A 26419-nucleotide genomic window follows, 5' to 3' on the forward strand; every position below is an offset into this window, starting at 1 on the left:
ACTTATTTACTAATTCACAGTATTCAGCCAGGATGTGGCCTACTTGTCACAGACCACTAAAATTAAACCTGTGCATATTGCAGGACTTTGGCTGACGAACAGGTTATTGCACATCAGCCACATTTCAGAAAACATCTATGTGCATATTTTTCTCTTAAAATACATGCAGCACTTTCAAGCAGTTTAACCTTCAGTAAAGGAAGGATAAAAATCACCGATTTATTACTTTGAAATAATTTGTTGATATGTCAGAACCTTTACAGGTTTTCACAGTTGGTCCCCGATCTGATCCTGTCATTCACCATCGAGAAATAAAATCTTTACACTTAAAGGAAGCCATAGAAGTTAATGCTCTTGAAGCTACTGTTCCAGTGTGAGAAACACAAAACTTATCAAACTGTAATGGTCTAACAGAGCGCTGGATGGATGGTTTTGTTTAATAAGGCTTCTTTTTTAAACTCTGCAGTCTTTAAGAATCTACTGACCTCTAATTTGCAGCAAACATTAATTGGGGGGTTCTAATTTGTTAAAACTGGTTTTGGAAACTCTAAACTGTCTTCAACCAGCTGAAATATTTGCCTTAATGTAAACTTACACAAAGCAGAGGCGATTCTCTTTCAAAGGTAGTTCTTGAAGAAACTGCTGGAACTTTACTTATGATTTAGGTCCCAACATGCCTCAGTGGCACCTCCTTTCAACTCTTCAGATTTGTGAGGGAGGAGGCAGTTAGTGGATTCAGCAGGTCAAAGCAGACATCCTGACTGTGGCTGATAATTTAAGAGTTGCCCAGAAGGCCAGGTTCTTAGATTTTGGTTCCAACTTGATGAGCCAAGCTGACCTCTGAGCATGACTCTGATAGTTTTACCTTTGGGCTTCAAACTATCCACAGTAGGCATGCAGGGCTGCCAATGACAGACATAAGAATTCCGTGGCATGATTTAATAAGGATATTTTCCTCTAGCTGGGACTTCAGTTTTAAAGGCAAATCTGACCATTCATTCCTAAATTCTTCCAGAATAAAATTTTGCACCACACCACTAAGGGTGAAAAATAAAAGCAAGGTCTATAAAAATGAATGTCTGTTGTTTGTTTTTGAAGAAAAAAAATTGTAGGATTTTCTTCTCTAATATGTTAAGTGGGGCTGGTTCCATTACTGATGACCAAGCAGAGCAATATCAAAGATTTGAGGGTTTGTTGTCAAATACATACTGTCTGGCATTACTGGGTTTAAAACAAAAATTAAGAACAAATGAAAATAGAATTAAAATGAAAAGATCAGCAGAGATAATCTGTTGATCACACACCCACCCCCCACCCCACCCCCCAATATTCCATTTGTGCTGCAAAAGAAGGCAATAAGCATAGATGAGGCAGCAAAGTATTTTACACAGGTGGAATATCAGCTAGGGAAGCAGGATGCCAGAATCTTGAAACAAGCCAGCACATCTTCCTAACAGAAGACTTTGTATTCCAGTACTGCATGCTGAATGCATCTGTTAACTTTGGGTCCAAAATATAGGTCTGTATTGTAAACTAGCAAACCTCAGAACCACAAATCACTGCTATGTAACTCTGCAATTTTATTTATAAACATGATTAGAAGTGGTACTACCAACAAGGCTGAGGGTCATCTAAATCATGCCAACTTCCAGATTTGAGCTCCTGCTCACAAAAATTAAGTTCTGTCTTAAAACAGCTGAACTTGATTCCTTGAAAAATATTCATACATGAACCTGTTATCTAGATCTTTACACTGGGACAGGATGATTTCATAGTTGTCTAAAACAAACATTAGACACAAATATATCTCAAGACTGCATCTCTCAAGAGTGCAAATTTTAACAGGGTAGATCATTCTCTTAGCAAATATGTTTTGCGTGTCTCAATGTTTTTCTCTACATATTATTTATGTGAACAGTAATTGTAACAAAAAAACCCCACAAACAACCAAAAGCATGAAAGGAGAACTAGTAAAATACCCATTTGCTTCTTACAGATCTGTAACTCAGGACTGTATTTCTCGGCATTCTATTTTCATGGTAAAACTTTTTAGCAGTGAAATATCTGCATAGATAATACAAAGTTGTTGGTGTTTGGGGTTTTTTTAAATAATCATAAAGGTACTAAAAAGCTGTCACCCCCACAGAACCAAATCTTCATTTCTTAAAGCACGTTAGATTTTGTCATGATTGAAGTAAATGTTCCTTAGAGCAAAAATACCAAGATTTAATGTTAATAACTCACCTACCCTCTACTGGCATTTTCTCATTTCCACTTGTCTTTGTGAAATGCAGCATTTTAGAAAGCATTTAAAGTTTAGAAACACATAAATTTATCTTACTTTCTATATCTCCTATTTAACTTACTATATTTTTGGAATTATAAACAGCTAGAAATTAAGCTCTAGGACACCTGGCAAGACCTTCCTAGCACAACTCAAAATACAGAGCTGTCATATTTATGGTGTTAAACAACAGAAAACAACCAGTTGAAATAATCACTAAAGACAAGCCAAAGAATGGAACTTTAGCTGTGAACATTTGCAAATACTTGGAGGGTCATTTTAAAGCTTGCACTTATAAATTATAACATCTGCATTTGACTCTAGACCTGGTAAAGCATCCAGAGATTTAATTTTAAGAGACCAAATGAAATTTTAACAGTTCGACATACAAAATAACACAGTTTGTACACTTGCTAAAAATAAGAGCTTCTGCTGCAAACTCTAGGTCCTCATCAGTTAACTAAAAGGTAGTAAAATACACATATTAGGCCAGGTACTGCTCAACTGAGAGATGGTACTACAGCACTGCAAAGACCCTCTCTGAAAATAGCGTACAGCTCTGCTCAACCACATTCCAGAAAGATAGATTTCAAGTAGAAAAGGTATAGAACAGGCCTGTTGACCAGTGGAATATCACAAGAAGAACTGATCTCTTGTAGAAGAGAGACTTTGCTTGCCTTGTGCAACATCCAGTCAGCTTGGATACAAAAGTCATGTAACTTCAACAGAATGGTGAGAAGTATGGAGGAACGCCATGAAAATAGTGTGGTCTATTTACTATTGCAAAAGGAAGGATGCAAATGGGATATCACTCTGCTTTACCAATGCCCCATGTGGAGCGACAGAAACAGAAAACACTAAAGTGAAAGGACTGCACTCACATGGGACCAATGGGCAATGTTACAGAAGGGAAGACATTTGTGGAAGGAAAGATGACTATGAAAAATTTCCAAAATATTTATTAAGTGAAAGACTAACACATAAGGGGTTATCAAAGAAATACCAGCAAACAAACAATAAATAGTATTTACAGGTATCATTCAATGCCTGATCTGATCTATGGACCATTAATACCAGGTGACTTGAGAGTGCTGTGTTTTGTGAGAGGTTTTTGTCACAGTATAAAGTGTTTCAGGTCTCAGCTACTATAAATTTAAAAGACCTCTCACCAGAGAAATGGAGGAACCTTTAGTAAAATCCCATATAAAGGACAAAGTACTAGATGATGCTCCCAGGAAGAAAGTGCCTACATTGCTACTCTGTCAGACCGTGTCCTTTAGATAAACCTGCACCAGGCTTCCCAGATGTCTTGAGATCAAAGAGATCCAGTACAATAGTCACTTACAGGAGTGCAGAGAGCTACCCTGGTAATTAATCTAATTGCTGACATAACATGTCCAGCCTCTTCAATGTACTCCCATAAACCAATCTGGAAATTACTTAAATACTCAAGAGAAGTGAATAAGATGCAACAGCACAATCATGTAAGGTGAAACTATTTACTTGAACTTCAAGCAAAGCAAAACAGAGTCTGCATCCAACTCTCCTTTTTAACATAGACCGATCATACAAAAGAGAGCTATTAGGTATTTCAGCTAATGAAATTTTTATTCTGAAAGGGAAACATTTCCATTGCTGTAGGGCCAGGAGCCCCAGGAGAGAGGGCAAAGTAACAAGATCCCTGGAAACTCCATTACAGCCAGATTTCCACCTGTTTTGGATCTCTTCCAGCTACTTTACCAAACCCACAATTTTACCATGTGAAACGTGCTGTACAATAAGAAGGCGGTTTGACGTGAATTAGGTCATGCTATTAGCAGTGGTGACCTTTCGCTGACAAACAGTTTTTTAAGCAAGGGAAAAGATTTTTTGGAAGCTAAGATGCTGCAGAGACCCTCCCTTCACTAACTCCACATCCTGCATCGCTATAATAAAGCAACACAGCCATATAAATGATAGTCCTGGTTTTCTAGAACAAGCTATAATTGGAGTAGGTGACTAGGAAAATGTTTAGATAAATGGTGGGATCATAACCTTTTATGCTAAATGGACAAATAAGTTATGGAAATATCTAGGAAACTCTGAGGCTGTGTAGTTCTATTTCAAGTCATAGGCACAGTTAAAGCAGACAGTAAAAAATCACTAAATCTCATCTCAGACTTTACAGTTTTGTTGTTGTTTTGGTTTTTGCCAGTTTTTGCTGACAGATGGAAAAATGCTGGCTGAACGTGACCAAGATTTAATTTACCTCTAATTTCCTTCCTATTTCTACAGAACATTCTTAAAAAACACACAGCATTTTATTCCCAGTGCTTAGAAGAATTACTAGTAAATAGTCACACTCCCAACAGTACTTACTATAAAAATACCACTGCAATACTTTTTGCTACTCATGAGAACTGCATTATATTACAAAATCTTTTCAAGAATATTTCTAAATGATCATCTATACATTTATATAAATATAGTTACTTGAGTACTTATCAACTGTGCATGCACATGCTAAAAACCCATATGTCTATATACAGAGAGACAGAACTGAAACAACATCATGTATTAACTAATTGGGATAGTAAAGTGGCAAAAATACCTTTGAAGATGGTGAAGTCTTTCTTCAAGGCATCTTATCTTTCCTTACCTGTCTATCAGCTGCATTTGAGAACCAAGAATGATTTAACTGCATGAAGAAATAATGTCTGAGGCAGACTTCAGTGACAACTCTCAGAAAGTTGTCCACTTCTTCTAAGGAATTCAAAGTCAAGTTTTTCAGCACCAAGCCTTAACTATCCCAACTCCAAAATGTTCTGACTTCAAAAATCAAACATCTCTTACTCCCTGTCTTCACTATTTCTATTCCTGTTTGAATCTTGATAAAAACATCAGGATTGCAGATGACTGACAAGTGGTCGTTACTGAACACAACCAGCTTAGTTACTTTACTGGCACTCAGATAAGCAAAGTTATATCCATTCTAACAGGGGAAAAAAATTTACCTCTTATCAAATATTCTATCCATTCTAATTCTGTGTTCACCTGGGGAAGGTCCAACTTTTCCAACTACAAAAATACATTTATAGCTGCTATCATTAAAGTTTTCATTGTTCTTCATGGTTTTTGAGACTGCAAATTTATGAGGTGTAGTCCAGGAAATAACTGATGTACCTCCATTACTGCAGTGTAAGGAGTGTCTTTGGTAGATGTAAGCCTCCCAGAGGTCCCCAGGACATCCCTCTGTATAGTTTTTTGGGGAATCAAACAGACTCCTGCCTACACAGGTAGAGAAAATGGCAATTTAGGGTCCCTAGCTTCTTCCATGTGTCCATCATTTTGGAATATGGCTCATAAAAGGGTCATTTTCCTTCATAAGCCCTAGGCAAAATAGAACAGCATTAATATACATCCTTCCTAAATAAGGATTCATCTGCACAGCATGAAATCTGCTGCAGTCCTTTCCTCCTTTTTGATATGAAGGCACATGCTGCAGGATTGATGGTAGTATCATGCCCAAGCAGTGAGCGCAAGACAAAATGCACAGGGGTACTTCAGTAGCCTCTGTCAAAGGCAATATCCTCAAGTCTGCTTGGCAGAATTGGCCAGACAGCGATCCACCAGTAGCATTAGTTTCAGGTATTGTACAGCAATATGACAGTCACTAATTTGATCTAAGATTTAAGGAAAACTGAGATCAAATAATTCCAAAACTTAAGGCAGCCATTTATAATGCTTTATTTATACACAGACGTGGGGATTTTCTTGCATGTATTTCCTTTTGACACAACACTGAAAATATTACACGGGGTTGTACTTTCTTCACTTGCTGTTTTAAAGGAATAGTTATGTTACTTTTTTTTTTTTTTTTTTTAACAATTATTTCTTGGGTACATTCGTCTAAAACTGACAGTTCTTATTTAAAAAAAATTGATCTTCCTAGGTTTAAGCAGATATGTGCATTTATCCTTGTACAGTGAGGACACCTTACAAAAGATCTGATACCAGCCAAATGTACCCTTCCTCTGTCTGCTCATTCTCCTGTTTCCCAGGCTCCAGTTCCACACAGCATTAGCAATACTCACCTCACGTTCAGCATATTGATATAAAATGGCCCTCTAAACTTCCTATCAGCTGTGCTCTCGTATTACAAAAACACTGTACCATGCTTCATGTTCATTACTTAGCAACTGCTTCTTGCTTCTGAGAACCACATCCTTATTTACCCATGCACATCTTGGCATATCTTTCTTAAAAGCGGAAAAAGAACAGGGATTAAGGGAAGTTATGATTGCATTTTATAAAATAGTAAGTGGCATGGAAAAGATCCACAGGAAACAAGAGCCTTCTGTCTCTTCCAATAAAAAATTTAGCGAGCAATCAATGAAATCAACATTGCATGTCTAGAGCAAGCAAAGAAGATGGTTCTTCAAAGAACATATAGTTAAACAGAAGAATTTTTTTTTATGGCTGGATGCTGTGCTGCCAAAATTTTAAATGCCAAAAAGGCAGGATAAATTCTTTATTTGGGGGTGGGGAGGCAGTTCTACAGAAGGCTATTCAATACAAGCTCAGGAAACCCCATACTGAAAATTGCTGGAGGCTAGGAGAGTATTCTGGGAAAGTATCCTCAGATGCTTGCCTGGTTCTTGTACTCCTCTCTTGGCAAGCGCTACAGCACACTATCAGAAAGAGAATCTGATGTCAGAGGGACCTTTGTTCTGGCCCAGTATGGCCAGTTTTACATTCTTATATCACTTACATTTATTCTGATCACATCAAAGTTAGTCTAACTTGACTGCAAATAGAATTTAACAGTTCATCATAACCTCCCTTTCTAGGCACAAACACATAAAGGGAAAGACCAAGGACTGAAAAATTCAGTGACCTGCTGTCATGACTCAGTTTGTTGCATCTATCATGAGGAGAGCCTAATCTGATAATTTTATACAATGGAAAAATAGAGGGTTTTCCCAGTGACAAAAATTATCATTCATTAGTGAACAAAACTGCATCTAAACCTAAATTTATTTAGATTGCAGCCACCACTCAGACATGTCGGTTGAATGGGAGACATTTATTAATAAGGAAATAACAAGCAGAATATTCACTAATACAGTAGCATTTAGATATTCAGAGGGGGATGCATATGTGCACAGGGAATATCTATGCATATTATTAGTAGATTTGTGTTTACTGGCAGAATATGCACCTGTGTGTTTCAAGGTTGATGAGCTGTTACACAGGCACTCACATCAACTCAGAAGAAATGCTACTGAAGTTTGCACACCTGCTTTCCAAATCAAGGAAAATAATCTGAAAGTGGCTGGATTTTCACAGAAATTGCATTGCTTTGTTGAATCTGTATCTCAGTCCAGACAAAGTGAAGATAGAAAAAAAAAAAAAAAAGAAAGCATGCACATATCTTCCCACTGGTGGTCATGTGAATCATCTCCTCCTCCTCCCGAGGAAGCATGCTAGATACAATGATTTTTTGTTTCTCACCTTACAAAAGCATCGTCCTCATGCTGAGCTACAGAAGAACATGATTAAATGACATGTCACTGGAAGAAAGGCTACGTCCATTTTCTACCACAGTAATATTTTCTAAAACCACATTTTTTTGATCATTTCAGAGTGCACTGGGTTTTTCCTGGTGAGTAAAGATGTGCTTACTGAAATTAGAACATAGTTTCCCTCAGTCTGAGCTGCAGATTCCCAAGCTGCATAGTTGTGGTCGGATAACTCCTCCATGGGGCGTTTGGAGTTTCCTGAGTATGGAGGGAAAAAAGAATTAATCTGACTCCAGTGTTTAACTCATTTGCAAGACTCAGATTTCCTGTTCTGCAAACATAAAGGGTTTGCAAAGAGTGCGTAAGAGCATCCAAGATGTATAGCTGTATGAATCCTAAAGATAGGGAGCCCCATTCTCTCCAGCTTAAATTGCCAAAGCTCTGTGGATTTCAGCTGTATTATTACCAATTCAAATGTCTTCCAAGTCAGAGGAAAGTCAAGAACAATGTGTATTTATGAAAAAAGGCCAATTTTTGTTTGGCTGAAGTTCATAACCTGAAAAGAACCCAGTAATTCCACTATTCTCCAGCCTAAAAGTTGGCTACATCTTTCACTTATCAGCATCTGTTCTGTGGTGCAGGGCATGAGTAGCATGGAGGTGGATATATTTACTGATTATTTACATTGCAATTTTCAAAGGCAGAGGAACGTTTTAATCTTAGATGAAGTTACAGTAAAAAAAAAAAAAATCAAGTCAAACTAGAAACTAAAGCAGCGATTGAAAAGGGAAGTAAAATACCACGGCAAGGTCTATTTGAGGTGATAGCTAGAGAATAAACATGATTGTATGTGCCGTAAGATTTTCTAAGCTAACTTAGTGGTTAAGAAAGGTGCTGAGCTAAGATTTTTGGGAACAAAGGAACATAGCACTGACCTAATTCCTCTCCAACAGTGAAGTCCCATTCACTTCAAGAGAGTAGAATTATGCTAAGTTAAGCACTTCTGAAAACCCCCAAAGAAATTTCTGTGTATAAATCTGGCAGGTGCGGCACAAGCACTGCTGATGCACATCCCCTTTCATACTGACCTACATGTTTTTAGGAGCAATACAGGCAAGTTTGAAAGGACAGCTGGATTTTAATATCTCCAGGATTACTTGAGGTTTTTCTTTCAAGGTAATGCATTCTATGTTGGCTTGTGAATGTGTGTCTAAAAGCAAGAACAAGATCATAGGCTCATTTTATGTTGGCTATCATTAGTTCTCAGGTAGAAGCATGAAATTTTCCAGGCTAGATGAGACTATGAAGTCTCTCCATAATGTCACACATCTTTGCTGTCACCCCAATTCATCACTCTTTTTACAAAGTTGCTCACTGCTTTAGTCTTGATTGTCTAAGAATCTCATAAGACAGAGTCATCTGCTACCACAGATTTTCTGAACGTTAAAGTTAGCACTTTGCTATAGCACATCTGTGATTTGAATCCTGAATTTAGACATTATTTCATCTGGAATAAAACTTCCAGGTTTGGAAAGGCACATTGTCCTGAGAAAGTTTTTGATAAAATCTGATACAAACAAATAATTTAGCACCTCTTCAATGCTTTGTCAATTGTTATGCTTTAAGGAATGGAAAAATACCCTATATTTACAAAACCTGCACTTAAGGGCCAGTTCCAGCTGGGAAATTACGATTTCCCCATTACAAGAATGAAAGTTAGTATATGCAAAACAACAATACAGGTAAGCAGGTGAGAGAGGATGAGGAGGGCATGGCTTTGACGAGTGGCACTATATGAAACTTAGGGCTTGTGGTTATTGCTTCTGAAGGCCTCCTTTGGTATGGTTGACTTGGTAAAAGAAACCAAAGGAGAGAGACACTGGCACCTGTAATTTCCAAATCTAAACCAAACCACCTTTCACTTCCTCCCAGCTACAGTTTTTCATTGCCATTTAACCCAGGATTGTTAAAGATTCAGTTCAGTGTTGGTCGGTCAGTATGTACTGTGCACAAGCATAGGGAGAGATAGTTAACATTTTAGGAAGATAAGAGAAGTGTTCACAGCAGAGTGCTCCACACACATACACCCAGTTATGCCAAATGTCTCTGACAACTGGTGAAGAAGCAGCAGCCCACGTTTGGCTGTGTAATTTGTTCGGAAACGACGTGGAAGGTGGCCAGCATCAGCACACCACAGTTCTCGGCTTCTCCTACATTGCTGAGCATGCTGGGGTTTCCAGAGTCACCATCTTCTGCTATAGCAGCAAACGAAAAAAATCTTTTACAGAGCCAATAAAAATATTTGACTTCATAGAACAGTTTGATGGGGTTGGGAGGGGTTGGAGTGGGTGGGGGGAGAATGATCAGATAATTAAAGAATAGGATTAAAACGAAGCCTGACAATTTCAATATTGAGTTCTAAAAATCCTAGAATCCTGCTTTGGTATCAAAAGGAAAGTTAACTCAGTCAATATGGCTCTTATACACAAATACTGTACGAAAATGCAAACATCCAGTATCCTGAAGTTTGGTTAGCTATAATTTTTAGACATTTCAATAATGAATTAAGGGGGTTTGTGGGGTTAAGAGTATCGGATGTTTAGTGTATACTCTGTATTTCTTATTTTGTAAGGATAGCATTTTTATTTAATATTTTCATGAATTTTTAAACTGCAAAATACAGAGAATTAAAATTTTCCATTAAACATCTAGATATAAAAAAAAAATATTAGGAAGAAGGCTTTTCACTGGAGGATCTTTCCATTTTCTGTAGTTTCCATTTTAAGGAATGGCCCTTTAGAGTACTGGTATATGACAGAGAAAAAAGGGAAGCAATTTAAAAAGAAGAGAAAATGAAGCTGAAAAATGAGGAGGCAGAATGGACTTATTTGGTCAGCTGACTCATACCAAAGCAATTCCTGAAACCTACGCAAAAGCCTGGAAAATAAACAAAATTCTTCTCTGGGATTTCCTTTTCCTTGGTCCTTGGAGAAAAAGTATCTATTTAACTACAGAGCAACCAGCTCTCTGTTCATCTTCAGAAGCTCTTATGCTTGGTTCTGTCCTGTGGGAAACAGGTCCCTTTTATGTTTTACCTAGATGGTGATTACTTCTTGTATTTAAGCTTCTGCATGATGGAGAGATGAGAAAAATATCACGTGAGAAGCAAAATCCCATCCTGTAATTCTCTTGTTGAGCAAAGCACACCAGAGCCTATTGGCACAGTCCTTTTTTTCAGAACCAGTTCTTTCAGTGTACCCTCTGGATAACAATTATTGCAGCAGAGTAGTCAAGAAATGTCCACTGGACTTAGACAACTGCCAGTGCTAATTAAATATTTCTTCAATGTCCATATTTCCCACACAGCTGCTGAGGGTGTCTAAATGCATCATAAATACAAAAGGAAAACCCAAGAGAAGACACGCATCATCAAATACATTTTTCAATCCTTATAAATGCACTTAAATAACAGCAGGATTGAGAACACCTCCTTGGTGAATGTGTTTGTTTCAGTGCTCTTGATGGGCCGCTAGATATTAAAGAAGCTATTAGATACACTCTGTAAGAACCTACCTTTGCCTGAACTTCCACTTTACATAAATGTTGAGAAGACTAGAACTGGAAATAAAAGTTGGTAGAGAGCCCCAAAATGTCCATGAAGGTATAAAGTGATAGCACAGTCCACCAACTTCAGGCTGACAAGTTCAGACACTCAAATTTATTTAGACAACAGACTTCTATTGATTCTTCAGGTCATTTAGACTCCTTGGCACCATTAAAAGCATACATATAAAGCAGATTAAGAAGTGTCCTCATGAATATGTAATTCTGGATGAAGGACTATTACAAATCCCAAGAATAGACGTGGCTACAGATTTTATTAGAACACTGATACGTTTTTCACGTGTACTAGCTTCCTTGCCTACTTGTCTGAGCCAACTCCCATATTACTAAAATTCTCCTTATTAATTTTCCATGTTCTGTCTCTAACATTTTTCTAGAAAATGGAGGGAAGGAGGAGATGGGAAAACCCAAAATGATATATAAGCCATGCCCATAGCATTGTCTTTTCTGTGTCGTGTTTATGTAGTCCCTAGCACACAGAGACAAACAAATCAGTAATTCCTGTGTGATTATCCCATGGCATCTTAGTTGTGCTGCTTTTAGTAGGAAAATGAAACCAAAAACCCACCTGGACTCTACGAGCCTAGACGCGAAGGTACTACATACATACAAAAGAACCTGCATGTTTGAGTTACTTCCAAAGTCAAGCAGGAAGCACACCATAAAATAAGACAGGCCAGCTGAGAAACCGTCACTCAGCAGCTCCATAGCATTAATCCTTCTCAATAAATTAAATTGTTAATAAGCACTTCTGCAAAGGAAGGACAACTTGAAATTCACTGGACACAGGAGTGGCAGTAGTCAGAGCTTCTGCTTCAGGTACCTGTGTGAGAGAAATGCTAGAGGTAAGGTGACAACACACGTGAGCACAAGAGCCTCATGCAGATCTCACAGGAGATCTGTTGTCATGGGAGGCTGCGAGGGTCTTTGTCCCACCAAGCGGGTAGCTGTCCATGGGCCCATGAGACCTCACCTCCCAGATGCCACCACTACCTCTGCAGGCATAATGCTGCTGTTCCTCTCCTGGCTACTTCACATCAGGCTAAACAGCATCCAAGAGAACAAATAGAGAGATTCAAACACATTTAATGATGTTTTCCCCTGAGTAGGTTTACGGGGTATATTAGCCTCAGCAGAACAAGTTTTCCAACAGTGATGGGACTTGGAGCATCAATCCACCAAAGTTTAACCTTCTTCCAGAGGCAGCACTCTGAAATAAAATCAGCCAAAAAGGTGTCCAAATGCTATAAAAATGAGGGAGGTGCCTGTATTTAAGCATCGATAAAATGAGTATATTTTACTGAAGTATCCACAAGATACTTCTGCTAGCCAACATGGGTGGGAGTTCAGTTCTGCTTTTTGTTTTTCAAAGAAGATTCCTGGATTTCTATGAGAAAAGTTATATTGTGTTAAAACTACAAAAGAACTTCTCTTTCCGAGCAAGATTTCTCTCCAGGAAAACATCACAGACTATACCGACACTTAAGCATACCACTGGAGAAGGCCAGCGCATTGCAAAAGCTGGCCAATGCCTCTTTCACCTTTACTCAAAAGCATCCACGACTGGACTTAGATTTTTGACATTTGCTGAACACAGGTTGCAGTGTTCTCCTGGGCCTCTACACGGGGCCTTTTCACTGCTTTGCAATGCAGAACAAAAGATACAGGACACTGACTATTTTTGAAAGGTATGTCATGCAAAAGGTTTAGGTAGTTTCTTCACACTTACTCTTGTTTCTTTGATTTCATTTGATAGCCACCATTCAACACTAATTAATGCAGTTCTGGTAACAAAACTGCTCTGGATAAACTTCCAGAAGTGGAGGCTAACTTATTCTTCTGCCTCTGTCTTCAAACCTCTTTGAAGCCATCACTGTTAATTCAGACACTGGCAGGTAAAATTTGTCTTTCAGTGCTGTTACACAACTTGGCTTCCAACATGTGCAAGAACTAACATGTTTCTCCAGATAGATTTGCTTTCCCAGGCTTGTGTTTCTCCACAATGTGAGGTACTTTGTGCAGTGTCGTCTCAATTTTCTTTGAATCCCCATTTTTCTAAATACTGTGATTTTTTTCAAAGATAGAAAAAGTCAGTTATATATTTATCTTGAACTATCAAACGCACTAAAAAGCACCTATCTGGGATTCCAGACACCATGGCTAAATAATAAAAATACAGTCTGTCTTATGCAAACAAACATGTACACACGCTTCAAAATCATGCAGGACAAAAAACTACTCCCACCACTGATCTCCCAGAAAACAAACCTCCCACTCTGAAAGCATCAGACTGCTTTTAGCCCCCAAAATACTGGACAAACCAAACACACAGTATTTTAAGTCACCTTCTGTTTTGGTATTTCCACACATGCAAGTGCTGAAATTGTTCATTGTTCTGAATCATAAGAATACCAAATATAGATTTATCTTTCAATCCTATCTTTAAATCTCTAATTTTAAATCTACAGCTTTACAGATTTATGTAGTTAAGAGATCTACTCCCCAGAAATGGTTATTTGATATCAACTAGTAGGACAAAACATATCTCCTGTCTTTGGTTTCTTTCTCACAGCTTGACTAATGCGTCAAATTGACTATATTTTAACAAGAAGATGCAGTATATCTGAGAAATAAAATAGCACAGTCCTTAGTAGGTGTTCACATTCTTCAGCATACCATCTTTTACCCATTTGAAGCAAGTATTTTTTATCACCACATGTCAATAAAAACTAAGAGCCAATAAAACAGCATAGCTTGCATTGTGGGGCACTGTTAAACAGAAATACACGGATAACATCCAGTTACTTTAAGACACGGTGAGTGTAATTCAGTAGAAGGCAAAAGAACTTCATTTATCATCAAGGATTTTTTTTTTTTTTTGTTAAAAAAAAAAATTTTTTAGTATGATATTGTTCGAAAAACTAAGGCTTAAATGGCCAGCACTCCTTTAAATGACACTCCTCAAATGTGGTGGCTGTTTGATTTGCCTGTGGTTTTGTAATCACCTGTTTGTTTTTACTGTTTGAGATTCTAGGCCAGCATCATTTCTGCAGAAACTACATCAGACAATACTAAAGGCTTTTTGTGATTCTAAGGCAAGGCATTTTTGAAGTACAAAGCAACTGCTATTTTTGCTGGCCGACACAGTCTAGAGCCCAAAGACACATTATTATGCCTTCAGAAAGGCAACAGCCGGAGCACATGACGGTCATTTACTATAACCCCTCTCTCCCTGTCAGCCTCTTTGCCTGGGGACAAAGGACAACTCCAGGACCAGAGTATCTGAGCTCACTGCACTTGCTCTAAGACATACAGCATGGTTCCTGCAGCCTCTCTGAACAATAGGCACAAGTCACCTCCAGACAACCTCCAGCATCTATTCTTTCAGCAATGTGCTACACTTCTATTTACGTCCTCAAAACAAAAAGACAAGAGAAGCCAAACCGAGGCAGATCAAACTTTCCTTATGTTCAGTCAATTACTCCTTCAGAAAAGTTCACCAGGCACATCAGAAAAGAATAACTATTCCAAGGCAAAGGAACCAAATGAAGACAACTCCAAGGTGAAGAAAAAGTAACTCTTTCACACTGCAGTCTGCACAAAGGCATTTCCAACTGCTCTGCCGGCTCAGTGCTCTGCATCTTACAAACCTCTCCAGGAGAGAGGGGCAGAGAGAGACTATCAGAGCAGAACCCATCGCATGAGACAGCTCTCAAGAACACAGACAAACCACAGGATGAGTAAGGTGCTGGAGACAAAGAACAAAAAAAATAATTGAATAAGCAATTCAAAATCTTAAGAAAAACATGAGCAAAATAAACTCTTGGAAATTTAACCTAACACCTCAGATAATCCAGTAATAGCATGGCTGCTCTTACCTTTGCCATCTGCGCCTGCACGCCATTTGCTTTGAGAGATGCTACTGCTTTCTGTGCTGCTGCCGGACTGTCAAAATCTACAAAACCGTAACCTGAAAAATAAACAGAAAAATAGACATTTTCATTATTATCCATGTGTATGTGCATAGATTAAGATTATTTTTATAAAGAAGGAAACACTTTCCATTCTCTCACTTTGTCTCATAGTCTTCTAGGCTTCCACCACCACCAGTCATCACACCTCCCTTTCTCACCCCTTTCCTCCTGAACCTAGTGGGGTTTAAAGAAATGTAATGACCTGAAGCTTCAAAGTGCAGGAAGGTATGCAGCAGAAGGGGAGAGAAGGCAGCTCTTTGCCTGTTGTAACAGATAAAAGGTCTCTGGCAGCAGGAGGGCACGCGTTCACAGGGCTCTGGTGCTCTGGAGTCCTGCCCCATCTCTTCCATAAGAGGACGTAGCAGTACAGCCCTCCCTGGGATACAAAGCTACAGCTTGCAATGGCTGGTTTTGTGAGAAAACAAGACCCTTTCCCTCTCCCTTCAACCCATACGAGGATTAAGCTTCAGAAGAGGAGGGTAGCAGGTCCCTGCGGCAGGCTGGGGCCATCTGTGTAGGGGCAGGGAACACAGTCTTCCAGCAAGTGGGAGCAATTAAGGGAAAAATCGCAACCTGCTCTTCAAGCGACTGCCAGATAGCTCTAGAAGATGGTACAATAATAAAGTCACAGCCTGGTTAAACCACATCCTTTTCATCTCACCGCCCTCTCTGCCGGAACAAGGACCAGGTCCCCACCAGGAATTGCTTCAGGGTATCATCTGAACAGCAGCTTAGCGAGGTTAGATCTTAGGGATTGGCAAGGGATAATCATCTGCTTTTAAGTGGCTTTCCTACTCCCAGTATTTGCATTAGTTTAGTTTATTCATCAGCCAGCCACTTCCTATCTTCTCTTCTTCCCTCTCTTTTTTCCTTCCTTTAACCAGCAAGAATGGTATGTTCAAGCAAGACCAGTGCTGTTAATCCCATACTGGATATCAACGACTTTGGAAGTATTTTTATTTTCCCAAAGATACAAAGGAGGGCAAAGAGAACAAAGAATGGACTTTTCACAACTTCTAATCACTGAGCTATCTCTGATCTTCAACAGTATTCAAATGTCTTGCTCATAAAGATTTCAACAGAGTTAGGAAGATTTTAAAATCTCGCCAAGCACCTATTGAGTCAGCTGCATATATTTCACAATCCATCCTGGGAAAACACCAGACTACATCTTATTAAGCAATTACAGCACAGGTAGGCACGTGCTGCTCGGACAAGCTGTGGCCAGAGGCCACCTCTTTGGCATCTCCCTGGGAAGCCATACAGACGAAACTGAACTGCCTGAAAGCTTTAACAATATTAGCACAAGCATATTTATAGCATAGCAGCTCCTTTGCAGACATCTCCATTTACTAGGTCAATAAACATCATACAGGAGGCAACCACAGATATGCTTTCCTGCTGTATCCATCTTTATTTCTTTTGCCAGCCTTTCTTCCTGCTCCTGGGAGGCCTCATTGCTCTCCTCTCTGCATGAAATCTAGGTATAAGAGTGCTTGTTTGTGATCACCTTGCCCCCCAAGTTATAAAGAACTCTTTCTTATTATTTTGCGATGTATGCACTACGTGATGCATGAGTTAGTCCAATGATGAAGGAATTTTGTGCACATGGACAAAGTTTTGTTTTCTTGGCTTAAACCTCACTCACAAAGTTTTAAGAAAATGAAAGAGAAATAAGAAAAAAGAAACAGCCAATATTATTAAAGAAACTGCTGACTTAAGGAGTATGAAAAGTGCTATTTTGATAACAAACTCAAGATCTGAACCTTTCTGTTCTTTTCTTCCCTCAGTTTTCCTTTTTTTTTTTTGGTTTGGGGTGAATTGTTTGATAGGGCATTACCACAGATTGGGGGAAAGCCTAGAAAACTGTACACTGGGACAGCAGATCTAATAAACACCATGATGAAGTAGTGCACTGGAGTTTGGTCAACTTGGGGAGGTAGGGGGTGTTTTACCTGCTCATATTCCCCCATTTGATTTTCCCTTTTTATTGCTACTCAGCCATTTTTAAATCGGCTTGTTCTATGTCACATTTTGCTTTGCAGTGTTATCCAAGCTCTTCACTGCAGAGTGGCAGCGAAGCTGATGCTGCTCTGAACCAAAAAGCATGCTACAGCAAGAGTCCTCCCTGGATTCCTCCAATGCTTTTGCCCTTTGGGAGAGCAGCTTCTGGGAGCAAGAAGCAGATACAATTAGATGCAGCTTCCATCTTGCTAGGTGAGCAAGCCTGACAAGAAGCCAGAACCGTCAAGTGGGAAAAATCTGAAATGCCTTGGGAAGTCACTGGATGGCTTGGATCAAACAAGAGCAAATTATTTTTTAGGATGGTAAGGGGCTCTTCTCAGGAGACTAAATTTCTGTGTATTTCTCACCATGTTTGTGCCCAAAAACCAGGAGGTGAAAGTGCAAAAATAAGTTTTAATATTGGCATTAAAACCAGATAGAGTTAGATTTTTATATTTATCAGTGTGCAGTGCAAAATTCTAGTATGCTTTAACAGAAGGGAAATGATTTTTAGTATGACTTTCTAGACAGCGAGGTAAGTATTCACATCCAAGTTAGTACTGCTTGTAAATATAAAGTGGAATGTGTAATACTCTAGTGTTGTATTATAGAGATCAGGTATATCTAACAGTGAATTATTGAAGATTAACTACAGTCCATAATATCTAGAACCATTAATATCTTTTAAACATTTATTCAATGGGCACAAGGGGCTTATATAACCATAACAGAGATCCAGTGAGAGACCTGAGACAAAAAAACCTTGCATCTTTAGCTGCCCATTATGCATTCTAGTACTACTACTCCCAGTCTCTCTGCAAAGCTGCTCTTTTTCCTTCCCTCAAGTTCATTTTAATTCCAAGTATTTTTTTCTGGCCCTCCCCCCTCCCAATACATCTCTCCACCACACACGGAACATCAGGACAAAAATCACTCCATGGCTAAAAACCTGTCCAAAGAACATCAATCTGCCACAAGAGAAGCCAAGTTCCCAGGCTGTTTCAGCATTCAAGTATCCTTACAAGAACCCTGCAATGCTATATAACAGAAAACCAGGCATGCTGCCTTTCTGTACAGTTTACGTTCTTCCATGTAGATGTTTATAGCCTGTGCGGGTGACCTACACTAACATATTTCATTTGTTTATAATCTCACTTCATTTTTTGGGTCTCAGGCACTAACAAAGTAACACTGGCTTTTTTCTTGGGGTTTTGGGGGGGGTTGTTTATTTGGCTTTATATACTTTCCAGGGTAGATCAAGCTTAGTCCCCACAGAAGCTAAAGCTGGGTCCTGAAACAACCCTTCTAGCTCTCCCCATAGCATAAATGAATCCCCAGACTCCCTGTGCTGTGTCCCTCCCTTCTGCCCCAGCTGTGGCTGGAGCAGGCATGGGCTGTGCTCCCCTCTGGCCCCACCAGCAGAGCTGGGCTGCTCTGGCTGCTTCTGGCATGTACATCACAGGCGGGTTTGGCTGCTCTAGCACCCATCCCTACTCAAGTAACCGTTCCCTGGCTCCTCCTGGGAAAAGGCAGAAGGCTGGCTGGAAGCATCCCCCGGGAGGGATTTAGGCCAGAGTCTGCCAATTGGACGCTGCTGCTCTAAGAAAACATCTACATCTCTTTTTCCTCTTTTAAAAACAAGTGCAAGCCCCATCAGCCCCACCCTCTGCTAGCCTCAAATTCCACAGCTGCTTTTTTCCCTGCCTTTTTGTGTGTGTGCGCGCGCACACACTGTCTCGTAAATATTCTGGTCAACGGATTATACTTTTTTCCCCCCCAGTTTTTTTTGTGCAAAACATCATGAAAAACGCACTCAGATTCTAAACCAGGACCTTCAGACTCTGCTCATATGAATCCATCACCACCACAGGAAACCAAAACCAAAACTATTTCCCCTTTTTTTTCATGATGCATCCTGCCCTTTTCCTTTAATAGCTCCAAACGCAACTAGGGAAAGCTGTGTTATCCCCTGCTGCTTCAAGAGACAGGAATTGAAATTTATCACTAACGTGAGCCCCTCAGCTCAAGCATATTTACACTGAGGGTGACTCCAGCACTCCAATGCTACCACAAGTATTCCAGAATCGCAAGGATTTTTCGCAGAATGACGTATTGCTGGTCTGTATATGCAAATACACAGACCAAAAAGCTCAAGACTATCTAGATTAATTGTTAAACTTTTCCTCTAAGAAATAAAATGACTGTAATTTTGTTTGGTCTGATGCCATTAGATATAAATAATTAAATTTAAGGAACAAAACCAGTGGTTTTGTACCTGTGGGGGGAAGAAAACAGCTAAGCATCAGCAAGCACAAGTTTATAACTAGCTGCAATAAGTGCTACCCAAGTACACTGGCAGACACTGAACATCTCTGTCTCCTATAACCTAAATGGCTGGGGGCCTCCCGGTCTCAGTTTCTCAGTTCCATAATTAAGCTTGGCAGCAGGTTCAAATGAATTAAAACTGAATGTCACTATTTCCTCAACAAATCCCTCATCCTTGTTTTTTCTTACTTGTCAGGAGAAGACCAGCTGAACAGCAATTAGTGGTAAGCAGTGCAGTGAAAAAGAACCAAGTGTACACTAATTAGGTCACTCGCCAAACACGTTCATTTCATTGGCAGATTTAATCAATGTTTTCCTGAAATGTCTTAAATCTCCTATGCTAATTTAAAGTTTTGTTATTGTTGTTACTTTAAACACAGATGGGATGCCTGGAGATTTTCAATTGCTTTCCACAAATCCATTTCAAAATAACAACCCCTCATACAGTATATCATCAAAATTTAGGCACAGGTTTTAGGAAATGGCCTCTAATTTTATGCCAACATTTTTGTGCCTGCAAATACCTATGGGTGCAATTTTGTGGATTTAAGTAATTGCAGGTGTGTAGAGCTCTTAGACATCAAACTCTGAATCGCCCTGACTGATGGGGTACTTAAGGGTAATGCCAAATAATTTAAGGGACTGCCTGCCACTTGTGGTTCCCACAATTATCGCAAAGTGCTGGAGTGGTGGCACACAGCAAAGGTGAGCTCTCACTGGTGCATGTGAGCTTCACAGTCCACCTCTAGGGAAGCTCCACTCATGTAGTGACAGGACCGTGGGCCTGGCTGCCTTTATGGAGAACTGAGTCTGCTCCTCTGTCCCTGCTGGAAGTGACATTAATTACTGGAAGTGAAAGGGGACAGAGGTTTCAGGGTATCCTGGAAGTTTGGTCCCCCAGTTAGTACTTATAGCTAGCACACTACGGTGCTTTTTTGCATGGAAGACTCTCTGTCAGCAGACATCATTGCTGTGGCCATCAGAAAGGGAGCGGTCATGGCCACTGAACTCATCTGCACGCGCACCGGTGGGGCTCTGCCCTCCTTCTGCCCTGACCACACGCCCCCAGGCCCTCGCAGCGGCTCCCTCCTTCCTGCTGGCGCTGCCCCCTGAACCAGTTTGCCAATGGCCACTGAAGGGTGTGAAAGGGCAACACGCAGCCAGCCACAGCTCTTCATCCATCCCAGCTCTGTCTTGATGATCCAAGTGAACAGACAAGAAAAAACAAAGGGCAGTAGAAATATGCTTTCCCAGAAGTGAGGAGCAGAGCGCCTTGGCATGCCGCTGAGCTGGAGCTCTGCAAAGGCAGTAATCTCTGGCAGGGGGCTGAGAAAGAAGCCATGATGAATGAGGGAGGATAAGCTAGGGCTGGTGAGCTCTCAGCTTCACCCTGCCACAAGGCCAAACATCACGTCTGACCTCTGGCCAGGTGCTGCTTTAAATCACTTAAATTCAAGTCAACTAGTACTCTGCATTTTCCAACTCTCACACACACACTCAGCCAGGAGACCGGCATGGAGTCTGTATGTTAATTCAACTAACGTGCCTGGGTAAATGATCTTGTTATTTAAAAAGTACCTAAATATACTGATGGAGAGCTCACACATAGTGAGGAGGCTCTTTTGTTTGTACTGATGTCAACAAACTCACTTTATCAAAAGTTTTAATGCTTTGTTTCTGTAGGCTAGTATCTTCCCATCGATAGGAGAACAAGTCCAGCCTGACAGACAGGAAATGATGACTGGTGGCTGTCCCACACAACCTTCTTATGCCTGCATGTCCCTCTGTGCTCGTGGCTGAGATGGGAGTTTGGGAGAAGCTACAGTGAAGGAGGGACTCCAGCTCTGATGACTTTTTTGGCAACATAAAATTTGTGAAATTCTGCATAAAATTGCAGAATAGTGGAGAATTTTCCTTTTAAAGATAAACCCAAATTTTCATACATGTAATTACAGCAGTTTTGTTATACCTAAACCTGTTTTTCTACATCTGATCTATCAGACCACTTGGAATTCTGGATTCCACTGGGATACAACATCTTTTTAATGTAAGGAAGTTCCCCATCCTTGTTTCTGGCCACCTAGAATTCAATATATCAGATCTGAAATCCGAAACAGACAAGACTGAGCATATCATACATGTTGGGTCTTCAAGAGGTGCAGGGGCTGTTTGGACATAAAGGAGGATAATGTAATTTTAAGAGACTGCTTGCTTTTTTCATTACTGTCTTTGTTAATATTGCTTAGAGATTGGAAATTGAAAATTACTTCCAAAAGTGGCTGTGATGAGGGGAGGAATATCAGCCTAGGAAATAGGCAGCAGTCAAAATTACTTGTTGAATTGAGGAAGCATGAAATAAAATATATTTATCACAAATACATTTTTTTTAAAACTTTACAATGTCACCTCCATACATATCTGTATACATTATGCACACATCTGAAGACACCAGCACAAAGTTTTTTCACAAACTCTAATATACATATATCATTAGGCAAATATATAATAATCAGTGAGATGTTTCTCCTTCACACTTGGATGAAACCACTTGGATTTCAGAAGAACTTATGTCAATTTTGGTTGTAAAGTTCATTTTTGCCCAGCACTTATTTAGAGGGTCTCTTAAATGGCAGTATTCATTCTGACAATGAGGCAGTCCACAAAAAAAGTGATTATCCAGTAATTTACTATGCAATTTTCAGACATTGTTTTATGGTCAGATAAAGAATCAAATTAAAGTCTTATAAGCCTTGGAAAATTAGAGTTAGCAAGCAAAGAGGTTGAATCACCCTTGAACACAAAATCACTGAAAACAGCTTTTCCTTTCATTGTTCAAATTGCGCTAAAATATTCCTACAGCTCCAAATGCTCAGAGTAATAGTAAAGTAGTTTCCATTATTACTATTTTTAAAGCTCTACTTTATAAAAATGTTCTCAGTGGCTAGAAAGTGGTGAATCATCACCTTTTAATTAAAACAGCTAATATATAGTTAGAAAAATAATTGGAAATGGAGAGTCTTAAATGAGAGAAAGAATAGATAGTCCCTTCATTTCAGATCACTCCCCAGAGACACACCTACACTGTTAAGTATGCATATACAGCTGAATTTTTTTGTTTGCTTTAGCCTGATATGGAAATACGGCACAAAACTGTCACTTTGATTATGTTCCTGCAGTGATTTCTTTTGCCTCTTGCATTATTTGAATCCCCTTTATAACAACAGAACTGGAGAAAACCAGCACTGTAGGTAACTAACAAACAATTTTTAGACATGTTTGCAAACACATTCTTAATTTGAACATTAAATTACTTTGATTCAAACAGTGTATATGAGCGCAGGTTACTATTAATTGCACAACTAATGATGATATTTACATGCAAAACCAAGTATGGAACTCATGATGATCTTTTTTTATATTTTAAAACATTATTAAATTGAAACATTTTTGCACTCTCCAATAAGTAAAGGTAACAGTACAAAGAAACCTGTAAAATTTTGGTATGTGGGAAAGAAGTACTTACACAATAAATAAATAACCATATGTATATACATATGTATGTGTATTTTTCTGGAAAGTAATCCTTCCAAAAACATACTCTCTGAAAAAAACAGAAGCAGACCTCAAAACTGACAAAAGCACTCTGTGAAATATGGTTGCAATAACAACAGCAAGGGGGAGAGGGGGTGAGCACTACAAATTTAGGAAATATACCTATCAAGAAAATGATGTTGACTACCCTCTCCCAACATTTACACTGCATTCCTGACAATTCAGAACAACAAAGACTGTCAAACTGGAGAAAATTCTGGAAGGAACACAAATATAGCCGTAAAAATCCAGATTTTGCAAACAGCAGAACTCTATCTGATTATCCCTAACAGTATGCCAAGCGTTCGGGGCCTTAAAAGTAAACCTAGATGTGAGTGAGTACCTATGGGCAACAAAACTGCAGCACATGACCAGCATAAATAGTGAGACATAAGACTTTGTGAGGACCTGTCACAGAATGAAAATGTTGGTGAAAATAAACGGAGAGAAGTTGAGAAATATTTCCTGGTATTCGGCTAACAGCACGAACTTGGATTAATCATACAAAGCCAATGATGGAAAACTCATTGCTCGAGTTACTAAATATGGACCGAATAAAGAAAAGAACATATTGTAAATCTTGCAGTGGCAGAAGGACAAGAGATAAACACACTTCTCCATCTTTAACTTTTGAAGTTACTCTCTCTGCAAGTCCCATTGATTCACTGTCAAAATCCAAAATGAACTCTATTTTTAAATACAGGGATACCTCATGTCTATAATTTCCATGTAAACCAACACATTATTTCATATTACAGTTATTTAGCACCATAACACTTCTTACCGGTGTATTAATTATATAATGTAATTATTAAGATTATTTTTTACTAGACTTGTTTAGCACGAGACATTCGTTGTGGCTCTGCAGCTGAGCTGAATTTCACACTTGAAGCAGTGATTGAAGAAAGCAGAATGTTCTCCCAAAAAACAAGTACTCCAAGAGCAGTGCTTAGTTACATATTTACATAAAAGGGAGGGAAGGATACAATAGCAGTTTCTTCCCTTGACTGAAGAAATAGTCGGTGACTCACAAGTGATAATATTTCGCAACACCCAGAACAAAATAGCCAGAACTTGCAGTTTCAGATTAAGATCTACTTTCAGCAAGAGTTACCATATCAATTAACAGCTTCACTGGAAAACTCGAAAGGAACCTCACATCCCAAACTGAAAAGGGGTTCACTTATTAAACAATTATTTTTCATATTCACTTTCATCTGATTACGGCAACGTCCAGATACTGAAGCTCCAAAATACCACAAGAAAGACTATTTTCTTGGTATTTCCAGCCAGCAGGAAACACTGACACTCTCATGAGAAAGTCTGCTCTTCTGAGGTTTCATGCTCAGTTATGCAGACTCCAGAGCTTTACTTAGCTTGGATAATGTTTGGGTAAGATATGAAACCAAATCTCTTGAGATTTGTCCATCACTTATTTTAGAGCTGAACGACTTGAGTAAAAAACCCTGGTGTACAGAAACAGTTTAGAGAAAAAAAAAAATAAAAATAAAATCAGCCATTATCTCTGAAAGCTCCCAGTGCCCATACGAACTATTTTCTCTTCTAAATAGTAGACCTCAGTTTACCTGAAGCTAACCAAGTTATCTACCAGCTCTTCACCAGAAGAGCATATAGCCTAAGAAGCTATGAGACTAAGTCCAGTGCTCCCACAGACTGTTAGAAACAAATGTTAATATCGCCATGCTAAGCACCTTTCAGGCATGTTATCTGCATGGCACTCTAGCAGGCATTTATGGACAGACATGGACAACAAAACAGAGTATAAGTGGGAGCTCTGCTTTCAGTCTACGGTACGTATAGAAGACATCAATGAAATACTAGGGAAAAAAAAAAAATTAAGTCCTTCATCAGTCAACTCTTCCAGCATTAGGTTTAAACAATGATACTATTCTAGGAGGCAAAGGAGGATGTTCTGTATCACCCAGTGCTCTTTGTCAGAATTGAAATATTCCATTCTCTTGCTCTCAATGCTGGATTGCTCAGCAATCATAACATTAAGTAACTGTAAATACTCACGAGTAGGAAGAAACAATCTGACAAGAGAGATGCACTTGGTGATCACACTGTGATTACTGTACTTTATTAAAAATAATTTTCATTTCAGTCTGTTTTGACAAGAAAATAGAAAGCATCTTGTGCAGGCTTCAGGAAATATTAAAATAACCCAAGGTGATGAACATGTTATTATCCAGCCTGTTCCAGAGGGAGGATGCTCAAGTACTGAAATGGTTTTCATTTCAAATAGACATTCATTTTCAAGACACCACACTTGAAAAATTGGACTGTATATTTGTCATACAGTAAGCAGTGATAAAGAGTACAGCAATTTATGTTCTTTATGCAAACCACTTGTAATTCAGAAAACAACTATAGTTCCTAAAAGGCAGCAAAGTGATAGCACTTTCCCAAGAAAGTGAAATGTTTTTTTCATGCCAGTTGGCCAATTCTGGCACGTCAACCTTTGCTATGATAAACATTTTGGATAACATGTGAAGAGCTCCTATTCCAACCCATCAACACTCATGATGTCTTGGAGTTTTAGGCAAAGATGAGCAATACCTTCTGAATATTTCATGATTCTGATACTAAGAAAAGGATCCTGATACCAGCACCACCATCATGCTAAAATACCAACGACCTTCTGAGCAAAAGGATAGCGTGCTTTCAAGAAATGGTTGGTGGTCACGGTCAACATTGCATCTGTGCTATGGAGAGGAAACAGCAGGGATGGGCAGCACAGAGCAGGATAAACCACAACACACAGGTCTGAACAAAACCCATGTTAAACATACTGTGTAGACACAGTGCCAAATGATTTTGGTCTTGCACAGTATTTCAGACAATCAGAATTTAAGTATCCTTATACTGTTATAGCTATATTGCCCATCACTGTTTACAGGGTCTTTTTCTTTTACAGTAGATCCTTTTGTAGTTAAATACCAGTTGCACCTTCTGAGCCTGTCATTATATATCTACCACATCTATCTGTAGCCTGAAGTTCAAAAATGCTATTATTATGGTAGCCCAGAAATTGCTATTAGTTTTCCGGGCTGTGAAAGAAAAAAAAAAAAAAAAAAAAAAAAAAAAAAAAAAAA

The 26419-nt window shown here is 39.1% G+C and overlaps 1 protein-coding gene across 1 annotated transcript in view; it reads right to left on the minus strand.

Moving 5' to 3' along the window:
- Positions 1–26419, minus strand: part of RBMS3 (RNA binding motif single stranded interacting protein 3) — a 593296-nt gene that overhangs the window by 236990 nt on the left and 329887 nt on the right. Inside the window, 1 exon segment of the mRNA XM_026842748.1 lies at positions 15288–15379. Within this exon segment, the coding sequence (XP_026698549.1) occupies positions 15288–15379 (92 nt within the window).

This window comes from Athene cunicularia (assembly GCF_003259725.1).
Source record: "Athene cunicularia isolate RWA chromosome 2 unlocalized genomic scaffold, athCun1 chr2_part1, whole genome shotgun sequence".
Lineage (NCBI taxonomy): Eukaryota > Metazoa > Chordata > Aves > Strigiformes > Strigidae > Athene > Athene cunicularia.